At 32.9% G+C, this 19,529-nt stretch overlaps 1 protein-coding gene across 13 annotated transcripts in view; it reads left to right on the forward strand.

The window, feature by feature from the left end:
* Positions 1-19,529, forward strand: part of LOC142324199 (ketosamine-3-kinase-like) — a 72,367-nt gene that overhangs the window by 16,939 nt on the left and 35,899 nt on the right. The window contains exon 6 of one of the 13 annotated variants that reach the window (XM_075364969.1): positions 19,277-19,495. The exons of 9 other annotated variants lie outside the window; for them this stretch is intronic. In XM_075364969.1, coding sequence (XP_075221084.1) covers position 19,277 — 1 coding nt within the window. In that variant the 3' untranslated portion in view covers positions 19,278-19,495. Of the gene's footprint in view, positions 1-681; positions 803-7,292; positions 7,762-8,792; positions 8,929-19,276; positions 19,496-19,529 lie in introns of those variants that run through there. 3 more of the 13 variants (XM_075364964.1, XM_075364965.1, XM_075364966.1) reach the window with 3 other exon arrangements.

The raw sequence follows: 19,529 nt of genomic DNA on the forward strand, positions 1-19,529 counted from the left end.
CAGGTTGGAACCAATCTAAACATGCGCTAACTTGACTACATGTAATGATCTGTTCCATTGCATTGCAAAACTTTCGTAATGCCTGTTGTTTATAGGTTAGGATTATCCAAATCCTAACCTTTGGGTTTGGATTATCCAAATCTGGACCAGATTTTGGTCCAGATTTCATCTCCCTTCGATTTTTGTTTGAGCCCTTCAAGTAGTCAATATGTCAAATTAAGTATTATAGCAAAAAAGAATACACTAACTAGCTGTAATTTCAAAACAAAAGATTCTTTAGTGCTGACAAAAATACTAGTAGAGTATCAGGATATTTGTATATCTAACTAGGAATTATGTTAAAAAATAGATAAGTTATTAAAACAAGTCATTTGTCTCATCTAATTATTCAATGGCTCCGTTATATAAATTTTAATAAATTATCTCTGTTAGTATTTTATTATAGAGATCATTGTGGGGACTCCATCTAAATTATTTAAATTGGATGGTTAAAAAAAAAATCTGACTTCATTCTCATTGCAAGGCTGAAAAAGCCATGATGGTAATTCTACACTTAAGCATCCTACATATGATAGCTTTAGTATATCCATGGAAATATACCAGCTTCTTATAAATGATCAATTATCAGATTCCAAAAAATAAAATTTACTTGACATGGTTAATTTATTTATTCCTTTCTAGGCAAATAACATTTGGATATGGAAATTAACTGGCTACCATTTGTTTACAGAAAGTACATCCATGGAATGCATTATAGTCATTATTTGAAGGCTAGGATTAAATGCACAATTTTGTAAAATTCAATAAAATGCTCTTTTAAAAAGTATTTATTTCATGTAGAAATAAGAAAAGATTGATTATTTATTGACTTGATAATGGCAGTGGAATTATTTTCAAAATCAGTGCTTATTGACAGAACTATTACTATAAATAGATTTTATTTAACAACTCTACAATTGTAAACAAATAATTATTTTATCATGAAATTAAAAAGTGTAACTCACATAAATACAGTGTGGCACAAGGAAACAGGAAATTTTGAAGTAACTTTCACAAAAGTAAAAAAAAATGAATTCACAAGTTTTATTGTTGAAAACAAAAAGTAAATTACATGATATTAAGCGTTCCAACACAAAAAATTTCAATTTCTAACAGCAGTGTCCATAAGATGATGACCATTCAAACATATGCATTCCTGGAAGTGAATGCTGAGATTTTGCATGGCTCTTTGAAACACTTCCATGTGATCATGTATTCTGATGGTTTCAGTTTCTGTACAACTTGAATTTTGTAAGGGTGAAACTTCAGGTTACTGTGAAGTATTTGATGGACAGTTCAGTTTAGGTTCAATGCTGCTGTGTGTTTCCTTGCCGATCGTTGTGGGCTCCTTCCAATTGAGGCCCAAACTGCTTCAATGTTTTCTGGGGTTTGTTGACCTGTTGGTGGTTTCTTTTTTAGAGCTGAGCTCATCTCCTCAAAATTATTAACCCATGTCGTCGTAAGATGGAATGTGACCATGATGTCCTAAATTGTAATGATGTCAGAATTCTTGTTTACCAGCAGTCACACTGTCACCATTCTTGTAAAATGCATATTGTGTACCGACCCCACTGGTCCATCATTATTAAATGGCAGGTAGTTGTGCACAGAAGGATGCCAGTCCCACCTTTCTTCTCCCCAATGGGGAATCTTATTCCTTAAGACTTTGGGGGTTAGCAACCCTTGAGCCTAGCCTCTGCAGCTTTTGTTCCCACTAGACACAGAGCTGCAGAACACTTTACATTACATACTTACACTACAGGAAGAACACTACACAAATTACAACATATACCCCTGCTCAACTACACAACAACATTCTAAACTATTTCTTCTTATACCTATACTCGGTTGTGTTGTGACACCTTATGAAATCCAAGGTAGAAACTGTCATGCTGATGGGTAAATGGCTCTATGTAATGAGTCTCGAATGATGTTCTCATCATTTGAGACTGGGCACCTGGGCAAACAAGTTTGTGCGTGTTGTAGCCACCATGCAGGACATGACTGTAAGGGTTCACATTTGGCAAGATCTTGAGAGTACCCTGTTTATAAAAAGAAACAGGCTGTATTGAGGATTTGTATTGAACAAAAAGTATTCTTTCCTCCAGCTTGGGAATATAAAAAAATCCCTCAACATGAGGAATTCAGTTCTGCCTGGTGTTAGTTTTGTACAAACTCTGTCCAACAAAGTACAGAAAGAGAATGAGTGCACATCATGCAAGGAACTGACCAAGTTGATGCAGGCTTTTATCAGACCAGGTAAAATCTATCAATTCTGCTATTGCAGCATTGACTACTGGCAAGAAGAAAGATAGTTTCATTGGAAAGACTGATGACAATGGTGAACCGAAAACCAACACAGTTGCTACACCACCAAATAAAACTCTTGCTGCACCAACAATGCACTGAATAACTAAGATCCCACTGAAGAGATCAACAAAAAAATCAATGCCTGGTACGATATCACCAGCCTCCCAGGCATCTCAAGGACATGAGGCGGATAAAGTGCTAGAAGACGCTAAGCACTTCCTGAAAGTCTTAAACACAAAAAAAAAGACCGGATGGTGTTTGACAAATACTCTGCATGTAGTTGTATATAACAGGAAAGGAGTATTTATGGCTACAAATATTATTCATTGGAATGTTTGTGGTTTTCGTTCTCATCATGATGATGTTGAAATCTTAATAAAGAAAGAGAATCCTTTAGTGCTGTGTCTGCAGGAGACTCACCTCCATCCCCAGAATGATGTATCCTTTTGCAGATATGTCTGCGAAAGATGTGACTATCAAACTGCTGAGGGCAGCGGGCATAAGGGTGTCAATAGCTTTTTTCCTGAGGGAAATCGTTATAGCCACCCATGTCCTGCTAGTGACAAACATTCCTGCAGTATCAGTGAAAATATTGGTGCCATTCCAAATGAATATTTGCAACTTATACCTTCCTCCAAATTTTGATATCAGTGAGAATATTCTATCCACTCTGTTTTCCCAAATTCATACACCCTGCCTAATAATTAGGGATTTCAATGCCCAACACCATTCTTGGGGCTCATTGTCATGCTCTCCCCGAGGCAATATAGTTGATCGACTGAGGCAGAATTTAGATCTCTGCTTACTGAATGATGGATCATATACATTTGTGTCATCTTCTTCAGGTACATTTTCGTACATCAATCTATCCTTATGTTCAGCAACCTTGTTCCCACGTCTTGCCTGGTTTCCAAAACTTTTTTCGGAAGTGATCACAGACTGGTTGTAATCTCAGTTGGTAATTGTGATTTGCTTTGGAGTCAGCCACACAGATGAGTAGTTCAGAAAGCTGACTGGATCGGCTACAAGGACTCCTTTAGCCAGTTATGATAAGATTAGTAGTGCGATCCACTGACTTGCCAAGTTTACAGGTCTAATAGCACGAATGACTTCATCCCTTTAACATCTGGAAACCTGAAGCAGCCTCCTGTTCCGTGGTGCATGCAGGCATGCACTAAGAGATCGGCATAGGGTTTTATGAAATTTCAGTTGAAAACCAACAACTGAATTGCTCTGCCCCTTAGGTGTTTAGGTGTGCTAAACAAAATTCTTGGCTGAATTACGTAGAATCCATTTCTCAAACAAATCATCATCAGTTGTATGGAGAAAGGTTCAAACCATGTGTGGTTCAGTACAGTCACCACAGCCGATAGGACTGCAAAAACCTTGTTACCATGTCAGTTGATGTAGCAACCACATTTGGAAGGTCATTTAGGGCAGTTTCACATACATCATCATACTGCCCTGAGTTCATGAGATATAAGTTGCAGGTAGAAAATATTACATTGGTGATAGAAGAGTCGCAAAATGAATTAAACATTCCATTTTCTTACTGTGAACTAAGATATGCTTTGAATAATTCTTGTGATACTTCCCCTGAAATGATAACATTAGGCTCAGTATGTTATCATACCGCCCAGATAGAGCACCACAACATCTTTTGTATATCTGTAACAAAATTTTCTCTGACCAGATGTTTCCAGATTCTTGGTCAGAGGCACTGGTTATTCCCTTTCTGAAACCTGGTAAGGATAAATCATGCCTGACACATTTTCGTCATATCTCCTTGATAGTACTCTGTGTAAAGTGATGAAACGAATGGTAAACTGTCGTCTAATGTGGTACCTTGAGAGAAACTCCCTGATTGCCCCAAAACAATGTTGTTTCCGCCAGGGCAGATCATCTACTGATCACATAATTTCCCTGGAAGCTGCTTTGCTAACACCTGTTTGCTATATTTCTTGACTTGCAAAAAGCTTACAACACTGCATGGAGGAGAGGAATACTCTTAATGAATGAGATGTACAAGGTAATCTCCTCTCATTTATCAGGGGTTTCCTCAGTAGTCAGTCCTTCTGAGTTTGAGGTGGAATGACCGTACCTGAAAGTTTCACATTGGAAAACGAAGTTCCTGGGGGAAGTGTCCCAGTTGTTACTTTGTTTGCATAAACATAAATAGTATAAAGAACTGTGTGCAAAAACCGGTTATGTGTTCTGTATTTGTAGATGATCTTTCATCTTTTGTAGCTTGTAGAATGTTAGCTGCAGGTGAGAAACTGTTACAAAAGACAATAACCCGCTTAGAGTTGTGGTGTAAATCTATTGGATTCACATTTTCCCTGGAAAAATCCAAGTGCATTTGCTTTTCCCAGTTGAGGGAATGTGTTGATCCTTAACTGTATTTACATAGTGAACCATTTGAAGCACACACGCAGGTTGGATTTCTAAGTATGTCATTTGACCAACAACTGGGTAATGGATTTGAAGGAGCTGAAGGTAAATTGTCTAAAAATGTTAAACATGCTTAGAGTTCTGTCTAATACCCATTGCGGAGCTGATCATGTTGTGTTTCTACTGAGTTTTAGTCCATTCCTGCTTGGACTACATCTGTGTAGCTTATTAGTTGGCGCAGGCCATCATATTAAAGATGTTCGATGCAGTCTATCATTCATTCACCCATTTTTCCATTGGTGCTTTTTGCTGAAGCCCCATGGTAAGTCCGCTGGTTGGCAGTGTTGAGCCATCTCTTTGTAACAGATGGAAGCAAATGATATGCTCCTATGTTGTTCGCATTAAAGCGCAACCAACTCACCTAACGTTTGATGTGGTATTTTCAAACCAGCATGTTTTTAATCAATACCAGGAATGGCTGAGATCTACTGCTCTGTTAGGCATCAGAGTTCAGTGCCTTTTCTCAACTCCAAGTATGCAATTGCCTCCAGTCCTTACTGTTGTTCCATGTTATTACCCTCCTTGGCAGTCCTCTCACTTTAATTACTGCTTTGATCTTGTCAGTATAATAAAAAGAACACAAAATGTATTTTATATTATAAATATCATGAAAACTGATGTTACATTTTATACAGACGACTCTAGAAACGTTAATTAAGGCTTTTTTGTAAATAGTTTGACCTTCATACATGTATGTATTAAGGCCAACAGAACATACATGTTTGGCCTTTCCAACATCACCAGTATTTTTGTTACAGAACTGTATGCCAGTAAGAAGGCCTTATGTATAATTGCCCTAGAATATCGACATGCTCTTGTTTGCTTAGAGTCCATGAGTACCCTGCAGGCAATTAAAGATGTGTATTCTAGACACCCTGTTGTCTATGAGATTCATTGTGTCATTTAACAAATGACTAGACATAGTACAAAAGTGAGCTTCTACTGGATCCCCAGCCATATAGGAATTTCAGGCAATGAACATGTAGATAGTGCAGCTAAGGAGGCTTGTTTGCAGCCTCCTTTCACCAATCTTGTCTGTTTCTGGAAGAGGGTGGTTCATGATGAGTGGCAAATTGAGTGGGATGCTATCATGAACAACAAACTTTGCCCAATTAAGAACACTGTTTCACTGTGCAGCTCCTCATGCAGATTTAACCATTGAGAGGAGGTTATTATCTGCCGTTTGTGAATAGAGCACACTAGGCTCACTCATGGCTATTTGATGACCAGGCTATTATATGGCTATAACAGATGCACCAGTTTGTGCTTACTGCAACTGCCAACTAACAGTGCACCACATCCTTGTCGATTGTATTTGTTATGTGGCATTACATCGCAAGTCTAAGCTGGGAGGCTAACATTTGAACTATTCTGGGGGATGATGAAACAAAGTTATATTACGTTTTGCAATTCCTTAGGGCTGTCTGTTTATATTCCAATATTTGAATTACTCTGTTTCAGCTATTTATGCCATTTGCTGTAAAGCATATGGTAATTTTATTATCTTAAATTAGATATGTAGCATGATATATTTTTGTGTTTTTATTTTGATCTTAGCATACGCTACAGGTTTTTTCGTCTTAAGATGTATTTTAATTGGTTTAAAGATGTTTTTGTTTTTAATTGTGAATTTTTAACATTTAGTTTTTTAAAACACATACATCATGTTCGGGTGATGATAACATCGAAGCGTTTTTCACCCAGAAGAAAAAAACTCCCACCTTTCTACCAGCTCCTCAGGGCTGTCACTACTACTTTCAAAATTTCCCGTTTCCCTGTGCCACTCTGTATAATTAAATTGTAATATTTCAAAACAAATATTATTTTCAATATAAAATCTCATATTAAAAGCGATTATGTATATTACAATATATATATATTTTTTTTTTCAACTTTTTGTCTTCTGTTAATTTATAATTGGTATTATATTATAAAAATGTAGATTTACATTTCATAATATATCATTACCATAATCTAGTACAAAAAACGTGTGTATGTGTGTGTGTGTGAGCGTACACCTCCTGTGTTGAATTTATTGTATTCATAATGTGTAAATAAAAATATTCAGTTATTATTTTGTGTGAAAATGGTAGTTGTAATTGTCAATTAATCTGATATTAAAAAAAAAAACAATAATTATGAGCCGGTATTTTTTTATATGCATTAGTATTAATACTAATGCATATAATAATATGCATTATTATATAATAATGCATATAAAGGTAATATTTTATCTTCATACAATATTACAATTGTTTCCCAAACAAATTAAACAGTAGTCCTCTTATTAACCAACCTTGTTCAACCAATCTTTTTGGTTATTGTTACCTTTTTCTTTTAATTTATTAGTTTTGTTTATGGTGAATTTATTTATTTATAACTTGACAATCCAATCTATATAGTATTATTGATTATCATTCTTATTAATAGCTATAATTAAACTGCAGTATATATTAATTTAAACAAATATTAAATTATTAATGTTAATGTAGCATATGCAACATATCACAACATGTAACGTTACTGTAGCATGGGCTGCAACTTCATCAAATTAGCAACTGCTAGAAAAAGAACTAGAAGATTACAGCTTTATTATGGATGAAACAAAAAAATTCTGGTCATAAAGAATTTCAGATACTAGATTTCCTAATTGGTTACTGCTTAGATCTGGATACTTGAATTTGTTATAATTGGCTGATAGAAAATGAGGTTAATAATTAAGTAATTATTGAAACTATAATAACTAGCAGAAATCTAACTAATGAGAAAGAAGATAATGTACGGAGCAGAAGTGGAAACTGAAGAACGGCAAAAAGCAGTAGCAAAAAAAAAATTTCTATTATTGCAGTGTGGTATGTAGAACACATCTTAATGGAATGCACTATAGTGGTCTAAAACTTAAAAAATGGAGACTATGAAGCGAAGTAAAATATTTCAATAGCAGAACAAACAAGACAATAAATTTTCTATAAAAATAAACATAAAGTTACAGAAATTAGTAGTATTAATTTGTATTAGTGTATACTAAATTTATTTATATGTATCAGATATTACCTAATACGAAATAAATGTAATTAATATATAATACTTTGGACCATTCATCACTTAAATCCGAGGTCTGTTCATAAAATAGGCAAACGTTTTCTAAAAGAAGTTTTATTGAGTACTTACACCATTATATATTAATCTTCTTCGAAGAACTCTCTTCCAAGTTGTACATATTTTTCCCAACAATCCTATTTCAAGAGAAGCTCTGGAACACGTTTCAGTAGCTTTCAGAGCATTTTGCAAATCTTATTTATTGACCGTTTTGTCTTAGAAACTCTTTCAACAGAAATTTTAATTTTGATAAAACAAAAGTTTGCAAGAGACTGTTAACAAATGAGTGAGAGAGACAAAGAGAAAATTGTGTACAAAACTCACAAATTAGCTGCAACATTTGATCTGACACATTCTCATGATGAAAGAACCATGAGTTGTCACGCAAACATTTGGTTCTATTCTTCCTCTCACTTTCACAGAGACATCTGATTGATGACTTCTAGACAGTAATGGCGGTTGATTGTCTTTCCCAATTCAATTCCACAGATTCCTGACAGATCTATAAACAATTATCTTTTTGCTTATGTGACAAGAGGTTTGAAATGAACTTGGCAGTGATACAATGTATTCCTAATTTTTCAGTTAGGATTTTGTGGAATGAATCCACTGAAATCCAGTCTCTTCTGCTGTTTTACTAATTGTTTACTGTTTATTTTACCACACCAAATCTGTTATTTGGAGAATATGGAACACATTGTTGATGGTGATGGCTTTCCTGGATGAGCAATGTATTTGGTAGGTTGTTAACTATTTAAAACCCTGAACCACTCATAGCATTGTGTGACTCAAAGAATTATCTTCATAAGCTTCTTGAATCGTTTTTGTATTTGATAACCTTTTTGTTAAACTTAACATAGAATTTCACTGCAAATTTCAATTTGTTGTTGTAGGTCATTAATTTCAGTATTTGCCAGAGGAACCAGACATCTATTTTGAATAAAAACTATGAAAAGAGTAATTATTGTAGACATACCTGAATGCCATAAAAAGTTTGGTTATTTTTTGAACAGACCTTCTAATTCACTGGAAACTACAGGTCAGAATTAATTAATAGGGAAATAATTGTGTTTTAACCGACTACATGATGGTTGATCATTACCACCTTGGTTAACATTGGTCTTTTGTTATTTTTTCAAAATTTTGGGCAGAAAATCTATAAAAGAGAATTAGATTATTCAGGTAGTATGATTTATTTTATGATTTTCTGGTTTTTTTTTCATATAGAGTTGTTAGAATAAGAAAAACATAAGAAATTTACCTCCTGTGTATATTGTAACGCTCTGTTGCCTTTTGATTGCTAAAAATTATGCAGTGGAGCACCAATTATCCTGATTGATTTTCATAATAAAAAATATGGATAATCAGATATCCGGATAATTGGAAAATTGCCACTCTTTGTGGCAGAATGGTAGCGTCTTGGTCTTTCATCTGGAGGTGCCAGATTTGAATCCTGGTCAGGCATGGCATTTTTATATGCTTCAAAATTTTTATTTCTTATTCCCATGCACAAACCTCCAGCTTATTGGTGAATTAATCATAAAAAAAAGAGGTTTATCATACATACTGGATATATCATTCTCATGTTTAATGGGTGTCACACTTAATAAAAAGACAAAAATAAAAAATCTAGCCCCTGTTGCAGCTTTGCCCTCACTATTTAGTAACTTGTGTGTTTCCTGTAGTGGTCGTTCTCTTTATTTTGTTGTTTAGTCAAGTAAGTGGAGGCAGGTGCAGCCAGTCACATACACAGTAATGGTGGCAGTGGCTGTGTTGTTTGAGCCACAGCACTATATATACCTTCACACCCCTTAAAAAACCTGAAAATTATTTTTAAATATTTATCTGAAGAGCATTTGCAACATCTACCGAATATCTTGTTTAGTAGTCGGAATTGGGAAAATTTACCATCATTGTTCAAAATTTTTTTACCTTTCTTCACCACCCCCTTTCAAGGTCAAATTTAAAAAAATTACAAATTGGTTTATTTGCATGGAGATTACACTCACCAAAATCATGTTGATTTCTTCATTTTTTACCAAGAAATTAAGAAAAATTAGCAGGGTTTCAAAAAAAATTCAAAAATCCATTTTAACTCATGAAACTGAATTTCAAAAAATCTAAAAAAATGTTTTTCAGATATTCATATGAAGATTACACATATAAATAAATCAAGCTGGTATATTAATTTGTTACCGAGAAATTAACAAAATATTTCATTTATTTTGTTCGAGTAATTATTACATTTAAATATGTTTTCCATTACACCTTTAATTTTAAAAAATCCTGCAGTTTCACTATAAGAACATATATACGAATTTTCATAATTTATCTTCAGTAGTTGTTGCTTGGTGGTTATGAGTCACTCACGATATGTTGTCTTCAACTTCAATAAGATATCTGTTGAAAATATCTCTACTGAAAAATTTCTTCGGAGCAGCTCACTTTAAGAAAGGAGCATGAGAATTTTGTGGCTCATCACCTAGTGACCCAAATGAGAAGTGAATGAGAATGTATTTTTTATGCTGAGTCTTTAAATGAAATCAGTTTTTCTATCACCCTCAGATTTTTAGTTATGACCCTTTAAAATATTGAGAAACTCTTTAAATATTAGAATAAAAAAATAATAATTCAAATTTCTACCCTTATTTTGCAGACATTTACATTTATCTTAATTTTTTTTCTTATTTTTCTTTTGTGTTCAGTGAGATCTTCTCTTTTTATTATCCAGTAGTAGTCACTCATCATAGATTCAACCCATCTGCCTCGATAACTTTATTCAATGTGCAATATATCTTGGTGGAATCTTTCTCCCTGTTTGTCGCTGATGTCACCCTAGTTTAAAGGGAAAAAGTCCAAATGAGAATGTAAAAAATGAATTTTCAGTGACTTATTGCAGCCTAAATTTTTGTAATTCACTTTCATTTATAAGCCGATCATGGTTTTCAGCTTTTTTGTTTCCAAGAAAACCAGTAACAACATCTTTGAATGACTTCCATGCTGCTAGTTCTTGAGGATTCAGTTTGCTGTCAAATATTTTCACAAATTAATTTTCTTATTTGTGGTCCAGTGAATATTCCCTCGTTTAGTTTGGCTTCATTTAAAACCTCAGCTAAATACAAGGGTAAGTCAATTATTATCTGCAATGTAGTTATAATAGTAACATAGTCCCCTTGCATTTCAACACACTTGGTTCATTATTGCAGAAGCTTCGTGATGACTTCATAAAAGAATGTTTTCGGTTGAGCTGCGAGCCAGGAATGCACCGCTTCTTTCACTGTTTCGTCCGAGGTAAATCGATGGCCCCTTAATGCCTTTTTGAGTGGACCAAACAAGTGGTAGTCAGAAGGGGCAAGATCAGGACTATACGGAGGACGAGCCGGTACTTCAAATTTGAGTTTCTGGAGCGTTTCAGTAGTGTGGGCAGCAGTATGTAGACGGGCATTGTTGTGCAACAACAAACACCTTTCGACAGCAGTCCTCGGTGTTTGCTTCGAATTGCAATCTTGCAATTCGAAGCTTGGCAGTAAGCATCTCACTGTAACGCGCACTGTTTATTGTCATGCCCCTTTCCTCATAATGTTCCAATACTGGGCCTTGTGAGTCCCAAAAAACCGTAAGCATCAGTTTTCCTGTGGATGGTTGGGTCTTGAACTTTTTTTTGCAGGGCGAATTTGGATGCTCTGCCGTTTACTCTCTGGCTCGTAATGATGGAACCATGTTACGTCACCAGTGATGATTCTGTCTAAGAAGATGTCCCGTTCGTTACCGTAGCGATCCAAATGTTTTTGGCAGATGTCCAAGCGCGTTTGTTTATGCGACTGTGAGTTGTTTTGAAACCCATCTTGCACAGACTTTATGAAACCCAAGTCTGTTGTGGATGATTTCGTAGGCAGAACCGTGACTAATTTGCAGACGATGTGCCACTTCATCAATAGTTACTTGTCTGTCTAAGACCGTGTCACATGCATGCTCAATGTTTTCCTCATTATGTGGCGGTAAACGGTTGTCCGGCTCCTTCATCGTGCGTAACACTTGTGCAACCATTTTTGAATTTTTCAATCCATTCGTGGACACTCCGTTGCAGCAACACACTTTTCCCGTACTGTACCGAAAGTCTTCGATGAATTTCGGCTCCTGATACACCTTCCGACCACAAAAAACAGATCACTGAACGTTGCTCTTCTTTGGTGCAAACAGAAAGCGGAGCAGCCGTGGTTAATGGCAGGGCAGCCATAATGGAACTAACCTAGCAGCATCAAACCTGCACAGACATAACAACAATTAAACCACATCATCTACGCAACACGACAGTACTACCAACATAAACAAAATTATAACTAAATTGCGGATAATAATTGACTTACCCTCGTATTTAAAGCTGTCTCCATCTAATGCTTTTACAAAATTCTTCATCAGGTCTAGTTTTACGTGTAAAGGTGGTAAAATAATATAATTTGCTTTAACAAGGGGAATGTTGATAACATTTTCATTTCCTGGGTTAAACCGATTTCTTTTTGGCCAGTCTTTAACTTCATAGCATTTATCTGTAACCCAACTATCCCACAGACACAAAAAATACATATATTTTGTAAAGCCACTCTTGAGATCAAGAAGAAGCCCTATCGCTTTTTCACCGATGATTCGCCATGAGTGTCCATCATGTATAATAGCTTTTAAAATTTTTGACATACTTTCATATGTTTCTTTCATTCCTACAGCATGTGCTACAGGTATAGAAGAAAACTTATTCGAGTTATGCAATAACATTGCCTTTAAGCTTCTTTTTGATGAGTCTATAAATAAACAGCAATCATGAATAACATATTCAATGCCCAGTTCAGACATTAGCGCCATAGCATCATGGCAGGAACAAATTAAATCATCTCTTCTAAAGTATTTCAGTAAATTTTAGTATCGTTGTTTAATAAATAAATTCCATTCTTTAAGACATGAACCTAGGAGTTCTGCATGTTGTTTGACAAATACAAGTCACGAATTAAGCTGCTTAGTTGTGCTTGTGTGATGAGGTGAGGTTCAGTATTTGATTCTTCTGGAATGTAATTAATATCCATTGAAGTTGAGGATTCATCAGTCGAGCTTTCTGGGGAATCAGAAATTTCTTTCAAAAAAGTTGGAGTGATCAGAATCGTAAATAAACACCATGAACTACTGGTCTCATAGCTGAATGAACATTTGGGTATGCAGTACTGCTTTTATTGTTTGAATTGAAACTGGTAACATTCGTTAAGCAAAAATAGCAGTCATCATAATGGGTAGTAGGCTCTTGCCAAATCATAGGTACACCAAAAGGCAAGTGCTCTTTTTTTCCTTTTAACCTCCGGGTTAGTCTAACAGCACTGGATACATGCTACTTGTGGAGTCTAGGATTTATCTTGGTCTCCCAAGGGACAGTTAAAATAATGTTTGTAAGCAATTTTCAGTAGATTTGATTATGGTTTTCATTAACTTTTTGTGGTGAATTCCCCGCAAACATAATAAAAGAATCTGGAGAATTTTTACAAGTCTGATTTTTATTCGTTGTAAAATTCAAAATATTTTAATGAATTAAACTGAAATTGTAAACCGTAAACTGAAATAGTACAGAAATACTTAATTATAAAAATAATTAAGTTTTAATTTATAAATACTTAATTACATAAAATATTTCATAAAATTGTTTCACCAGGAGTACAATAAAACACAGTGCAAAACACAAATAGATACAACTTAGCAAATCTTGATGTTCTATAAAATAATATCAAAAGTTGTTCTGTCATAAAAATCTTTCACTAACTTTATGGCATTACTTATGAAACAATCTTTGTAATATGTGTATGATAAAACCATTACTGCAGCTAAAGAACACAGCAAGTCATACCAACAGCTGAACTCATACTGAAGAAAATTTCATTTTGTTGAATTACTCATAGCTTAACTCATGTCTACATATCTGGCTTGATATGAAACGACATCATTTGACTGTTATGTACCAAATATAGGTCTACAGCCTGCATCACAATATAAATCAGATGTGAATAAGCAAACGTACAGATGTACTAACTTATTTGTATTTTTTTTTCCATGAATGATAGAACAAATAAATTTAAGGGGTGGTAACTTAAGAACGTTACATGATGGGATGTTTCAGAATACATATTCAGATTCAGGTATAAAATAGTATATAGAACACTTACTCCCATTTCAGTTCCAAATTTTATGTTGACCACTGTTATTTACAATTTTAATAAATAATTTTTAGTTTTTAGATAAAATTCTCGAATAACCATAATCTGTTAGATCAAGAAAGTACCTGATGCATGCAAAAGTTAGCTCTCAACTTACTAACAAATACCCTGCTTGAATTTTGAAAATCGGATGATTGTTTGCAGAGATATTATAACAGCGCCTCAAGGGCATGCTGTTGTTACCAGCTGATGGTGATGATCAGAATAGCTTCCCACAACGTACTCGCATGCCTCACATGCAGTCCCCGCAGGAAGCCTAGTATTGTTAAACAGAAATTTTTTTAATTTATTTTATATTATCCGTACTTCATTTAATGTAAATTTAATTCTGTTATTTTTATAATTATTCATTTGAATCATTCAGTTCAAACCCAGCTCACACGGTGATTATCATTAATTCAATTCATTAAAGTTTGTGCTTTAACTGGCAAATTTCCTTTACTACATATATGTATTTTTCTCGGTTATGCCAAGAAACACAGGTAAAAATTTGGTTGTGATTGATCAAGTAGTTTTTTGTTTATCCCGAATAAAAAAAACCCTCTTTTTCTTTATATAATAGTTTAGATAAATGTATTTCAGTAAAATTAAAAAAGATATTTCAGAACTCAAGTGCTATACAAATTGCAAAGAAGTCAATTTTTTAAAAAAATAGTAAAATTAAAGTTTGATAAAAATGTATTTCCTACTGAAGCAAAGCTTATTTGAATAGTATTTAAAATTTTTTAAATAGTGTATTAATTTTTTTAAATTGCCAGTGATGTAACTAGTCTGGTTATCTGGAAAATTGTTATTCAGTTAATCAGCATCCCACTTTATTTAGTATTTAATCATTTTCTTATTTTTATTATTATAATTTGATCTTATGAAAGTAATTTAAAAAAATTAGAACTATGATTGATATAGATTTTTTTATCTTTTTAAGTTGAATCACATCATAAATAAAATTTCTATTTTTGTTCAATATATTTCACATTTCCACTGTATGATTCATATAATTGGACATGAATATAGGAAGGCAGGATATCATAAGTCAATTGTGAATTCAGTTCTGAAAGGTATGGGAATTCTAAATTGTGTTTTTTATAGTATAATTTGTATTTTTTATAGTCAAAAACCAATTTGAACAACCTAAGTACAGAATTACAAAGTAAATGAAATGACACATATTTTTTTTTTTCTTTTCTTTATTCCAATAGCACTTCCGCGGGATCCTGTATCATCAGTTTTATATAAATCATATAAAATTACATATCAAAACAATTTTTTTTTATTAGAAAAAAAAATTAAAATTTTAATTACTATCATATATAGAAAACATGAATTCAATTAAACAAAATAATTACATATATTTAAATATGACGTCAATTAAGAATTAAAAATTAGAATTAACTTTAAAAATAACATAAGATATATGCCATGTTACCTGGCCAGCCATTGTTACATTACTGAGTGGATTTGAAATTATTTATATACATTCTGATTATATCTATTTTTATATAAAAATGTGTTGCCATCCTTTGCTGATTTTATAATAGTGTCATCTTCATACTCTGTCTGAAAGTTAATAAAGTTGGGAATTCTTTTGTACTTATGTGTATAAAATCTCTCCAAAATGTCCAAACTATTATTATTATTTAAATTAAATTTCTTGATTTCCAAATTTGTCCAATTATCAGGTACAGAATGTTTGTTATTAATAAGGTGGTCAGCAACATTAGATAAACCCAATTTACCATTTTTATAATTTCTAATGTTCTAAAAATCTAGTTTTAAAAGTACCATTAGTTTTACATATATATATATGGTCACAATCATTGCATTTTATTTTATAAATTCCGCCTTAAATATTTTATTATATGATTGTTTGTTTTGTATACTGGTTTAAAATTACTTTTATCATTACTATTAGTTATATTTTCAACTACATTATCAGTGTATAAATATTTTAAATATACGTTGTCAATATTTTGTTTATCATTGATAGGTATAAGAGTTGTATTATTAATTTTTGAAATTTGTGTTTTGTATATATTATCAATTAATGAAACATTAAAACCATTATGTTTAGCAATTTGTTTTATAATATATATTTCTTTCTGTAATTTACTTTTATTTTATTATATTGTGTGTAATTAGTTGCTCTATTAGCCATGTGTGTATATTTACTAATTTTGTGTGACCACGGATGATTTGAATTGCTATGTTTTGTGGTTTTATTGGTTGTGGGTTTCCTTTATACTGGCATTATAAATTGATTATTTTTGTTAATTTTGATACTAACATCTAGAAAATTTATTTCTCTGTTAATTTCAAAAGTAAATTTCAAACTATTATAATATGAATTAATTTTATTCAAAATTATTAAATATGTTCATTTTGTATAATTGAATTGTAAACTACAAAAACATCATCAACATAATAGGATATCATGTATGTGAATAATGTCATAAATAATATTATCTTCAAAATCCTGTAAATAAATCTTGGACATGATAGCTGATAATGGAAAACCCATTGGTAAAGTATTTTCCTGAATATAATATTTATCATTAAGTTTGAAGTAATTTTTTTGGCGAATATTGCTAACAATAATAATATTATCAATAAACAATGGGTCTTCATTAATATATATTAATCTGTTTTTTATTATTTAAACTGTTTTATCTATGGGTATGCTAGGATACATATTATTAATATCGTAACTTACCATCCTAGTGTTTTCTCCAATTGTTAAATCTTTTAATTTATTTATAAATTCAAATCCATTTTTTATATTGTATTTATAATCCAAATTTATTTGGATTTTCCAGTGTACTGCTTTTCAGAGCAACCATCTTCTATGTCCCAATACTTCTGTATGGTTTTATTGATGTCGTCCAGCGTAGATAAAGGGAAACTTTTGTTATATGCGACATAGTATTGATCTTTACCTTGCCGAATATGATCCAACCAAGTCCTATTTTTTGGAGATGAATCATGAAGTTTAGTCTTCCGTCACATAGCAAGTCGAAAAATAACTCTGCTGCAATTAGCAGGTCAATGTCACTCGGTTGATTGAAATGAGGAACTGCTAACTGAACATCAGGTGGAATTTTCATGTCTGATTTCTCATTGGCTCAGCGGGTAAATGTTTGGTAATAGATGTTAGGTCTACACAATCAGTAGTGAAGGAAAATGTATGAAATCTTGAGTTAATGACACATTGAACAACTTTAAAAGTTTTGGTAGTACATGTTCCAATTCCATTCAATTCTACAGACACATTTGCAAATTGCAAGCCTAGTTTTTTGACCGCCTTCTGTTATAAAATTTGACTGTGACCCTGAATCTAATGATGAGGAGCCCCATGATGATCTCGAGAACAAATACTAGGGCAGTAGAAAACAACACTAAAGAAGGAACACCTTGGCGCGATATATGTGATGTGGACACAATTGATTGATTTTGACTACTGGATTCAGCCTTGGAAATTGATGTATTTGATTCAGGATGCCAAGATTTATTTGCCTTTTCTGAATAATGTAATAACGTATTGTGGTGTTTACCACAAAGTTTGCATGAACCTGCCCCACAATTTTTTGTTTTATGAACACCAGAAGAAAGGCAATTAAAGCACAGTCCTAACTTCCGCACTTCCCTTTCTCTATCATTAATAGATAATGATTTGAACTTATCACACAAATACAATGGGTGGGAATTGTCACATAATGAACATTTCTTTATAGAAGATAAGTAATTAGATGTGGATATATTACTTTTTGAATTTTGTTTGAGTTCTGATTGGGAATTTCCAGTTTGAGATTGTTTTAGTAAGGGTGCTGGTTGCTGGTTTAGATTCAACGGCTTCTATGATTTGACTTCTTTTATGTAGAAATTTTATTAAATCAGATAAAACAGGCACATTGTTAGAATCTATCTCTGATCCCACTGACAGTGAGTAGTTTTATCCAACTTGCTGATAATCAAGTGAATTATTAGAGTGTCTCAGTGTTCAGTGAGTTGACCTAATGTATGAAGGGCACCCACATGTTTTTGTACATTGTCAATCAATTTTCTCAAATTAAAACTACATTCTTTGTCTAATTTATTTAAATTGAAAATGGCTGAGACATGTTTGTTGATGAAAGACTTTTTGTTTTGAAACCTCTCCACTAAGAGGTCCCAAGCAATTTTATAATTTTTAAATGGCCCTTCCAGAGATTTTAAGACACTAGCATCACTGTCCTTTAAAGACAATTTGAGATAGTGAAATTTCTGACAATTAGACAGATTTGGATTGTCATGAATTAGTGATTTAAAACTCTCATGGAATAATGACCATTCGTCATATTCTCCTGAAAATGTAGGCAGCTTGATAGCTGGTAACGAAAAGTGGGGATAAGCCCAACTTGACTTATTATTTTCATCAGTTGTTTCATGGTTTACACCAATAGTGTCAGCTTTTCTAAGCTGCTGAATGTTAGTTTGGGCTTGCATAGTTAATCAATAAATGTATCTTCAAATTGAGTCCAATCATTATCATGGCTTTCAGAATCATCTTAAATGTCAATTTTGGTTTGAATTTTTTCAAAAGCCGATAACAGAACTGTTCTGAATCCTCCATTTTTAAATTAATAATAAAGGTATGATTGTTCACAATAATCATATCATATGACAGGAGTAATAATAACATTTAAAACGGCACAAATTTAATTATTTAGAAGCATGCACACGGAAATATGAGTAGTTAAAAATAGGCTATTGTTTTAAGACAAAATAATATTTTGAAAGGATTGTTTACACTAAATTAAAAATAACTAGACTATGACTCATCTGAATTATTCTGGTCACAGGCTGTTGCCTCAAAGATTGCTGGATGTTGATGTCAGTGTAGGCTGTATGATGTAGCCGACATTACTAGTGATAAGTGATAAGTCTGCAAGTAACTAGTAGTCAAATTAACACAAAAATGAAAAATTACACTTGCAATGAATTTTTATTACACTGATTAATAATGACGGTTGATACACAACTATCCAGCCCAGAGGAACATTTGGTTGATGTTAACCAAAGTGACACGTTTTTTGCAATGGACTGTAATTAATTTTATTTCTTGTTATTATTCTAATTGTTGTTGTTGATAACAGATCGTTGTGGCTCAGCTGGTCCCAGACTCGTTATACTTACATAGAACAGGAAACTCACCGTTACAAAGCATTTCACAATCTCATCCAATGTGTAATCATTTTATTTAATTGACTTCATGTTTTCTATATATGATAGTAATTAAAATTTTAATTTTTTTTCTAAAAAAAAAAAGAAAATTGTTTTGATATGTAATTTTATATAATTTATATGCAACTGATGATGCAGGATACTGCGAAAGTGCTATTAGAATAA

Source organism: Lycorma delicatula, chromosome 4 (genome assembly GCF_047948215.1).
Source record: "Lycorma delicatula isolate Av1 chromosome 4, ASM4794821v1, whole genome shotgun sequence".
Classification (NCBI taxonomy): domain Eukaryota; kingdom Metazoa; phylum Arthropoda; class Insecta; order Hemiptera; family Fulgoridae; genus Lycorma; species Lycorma delicatula.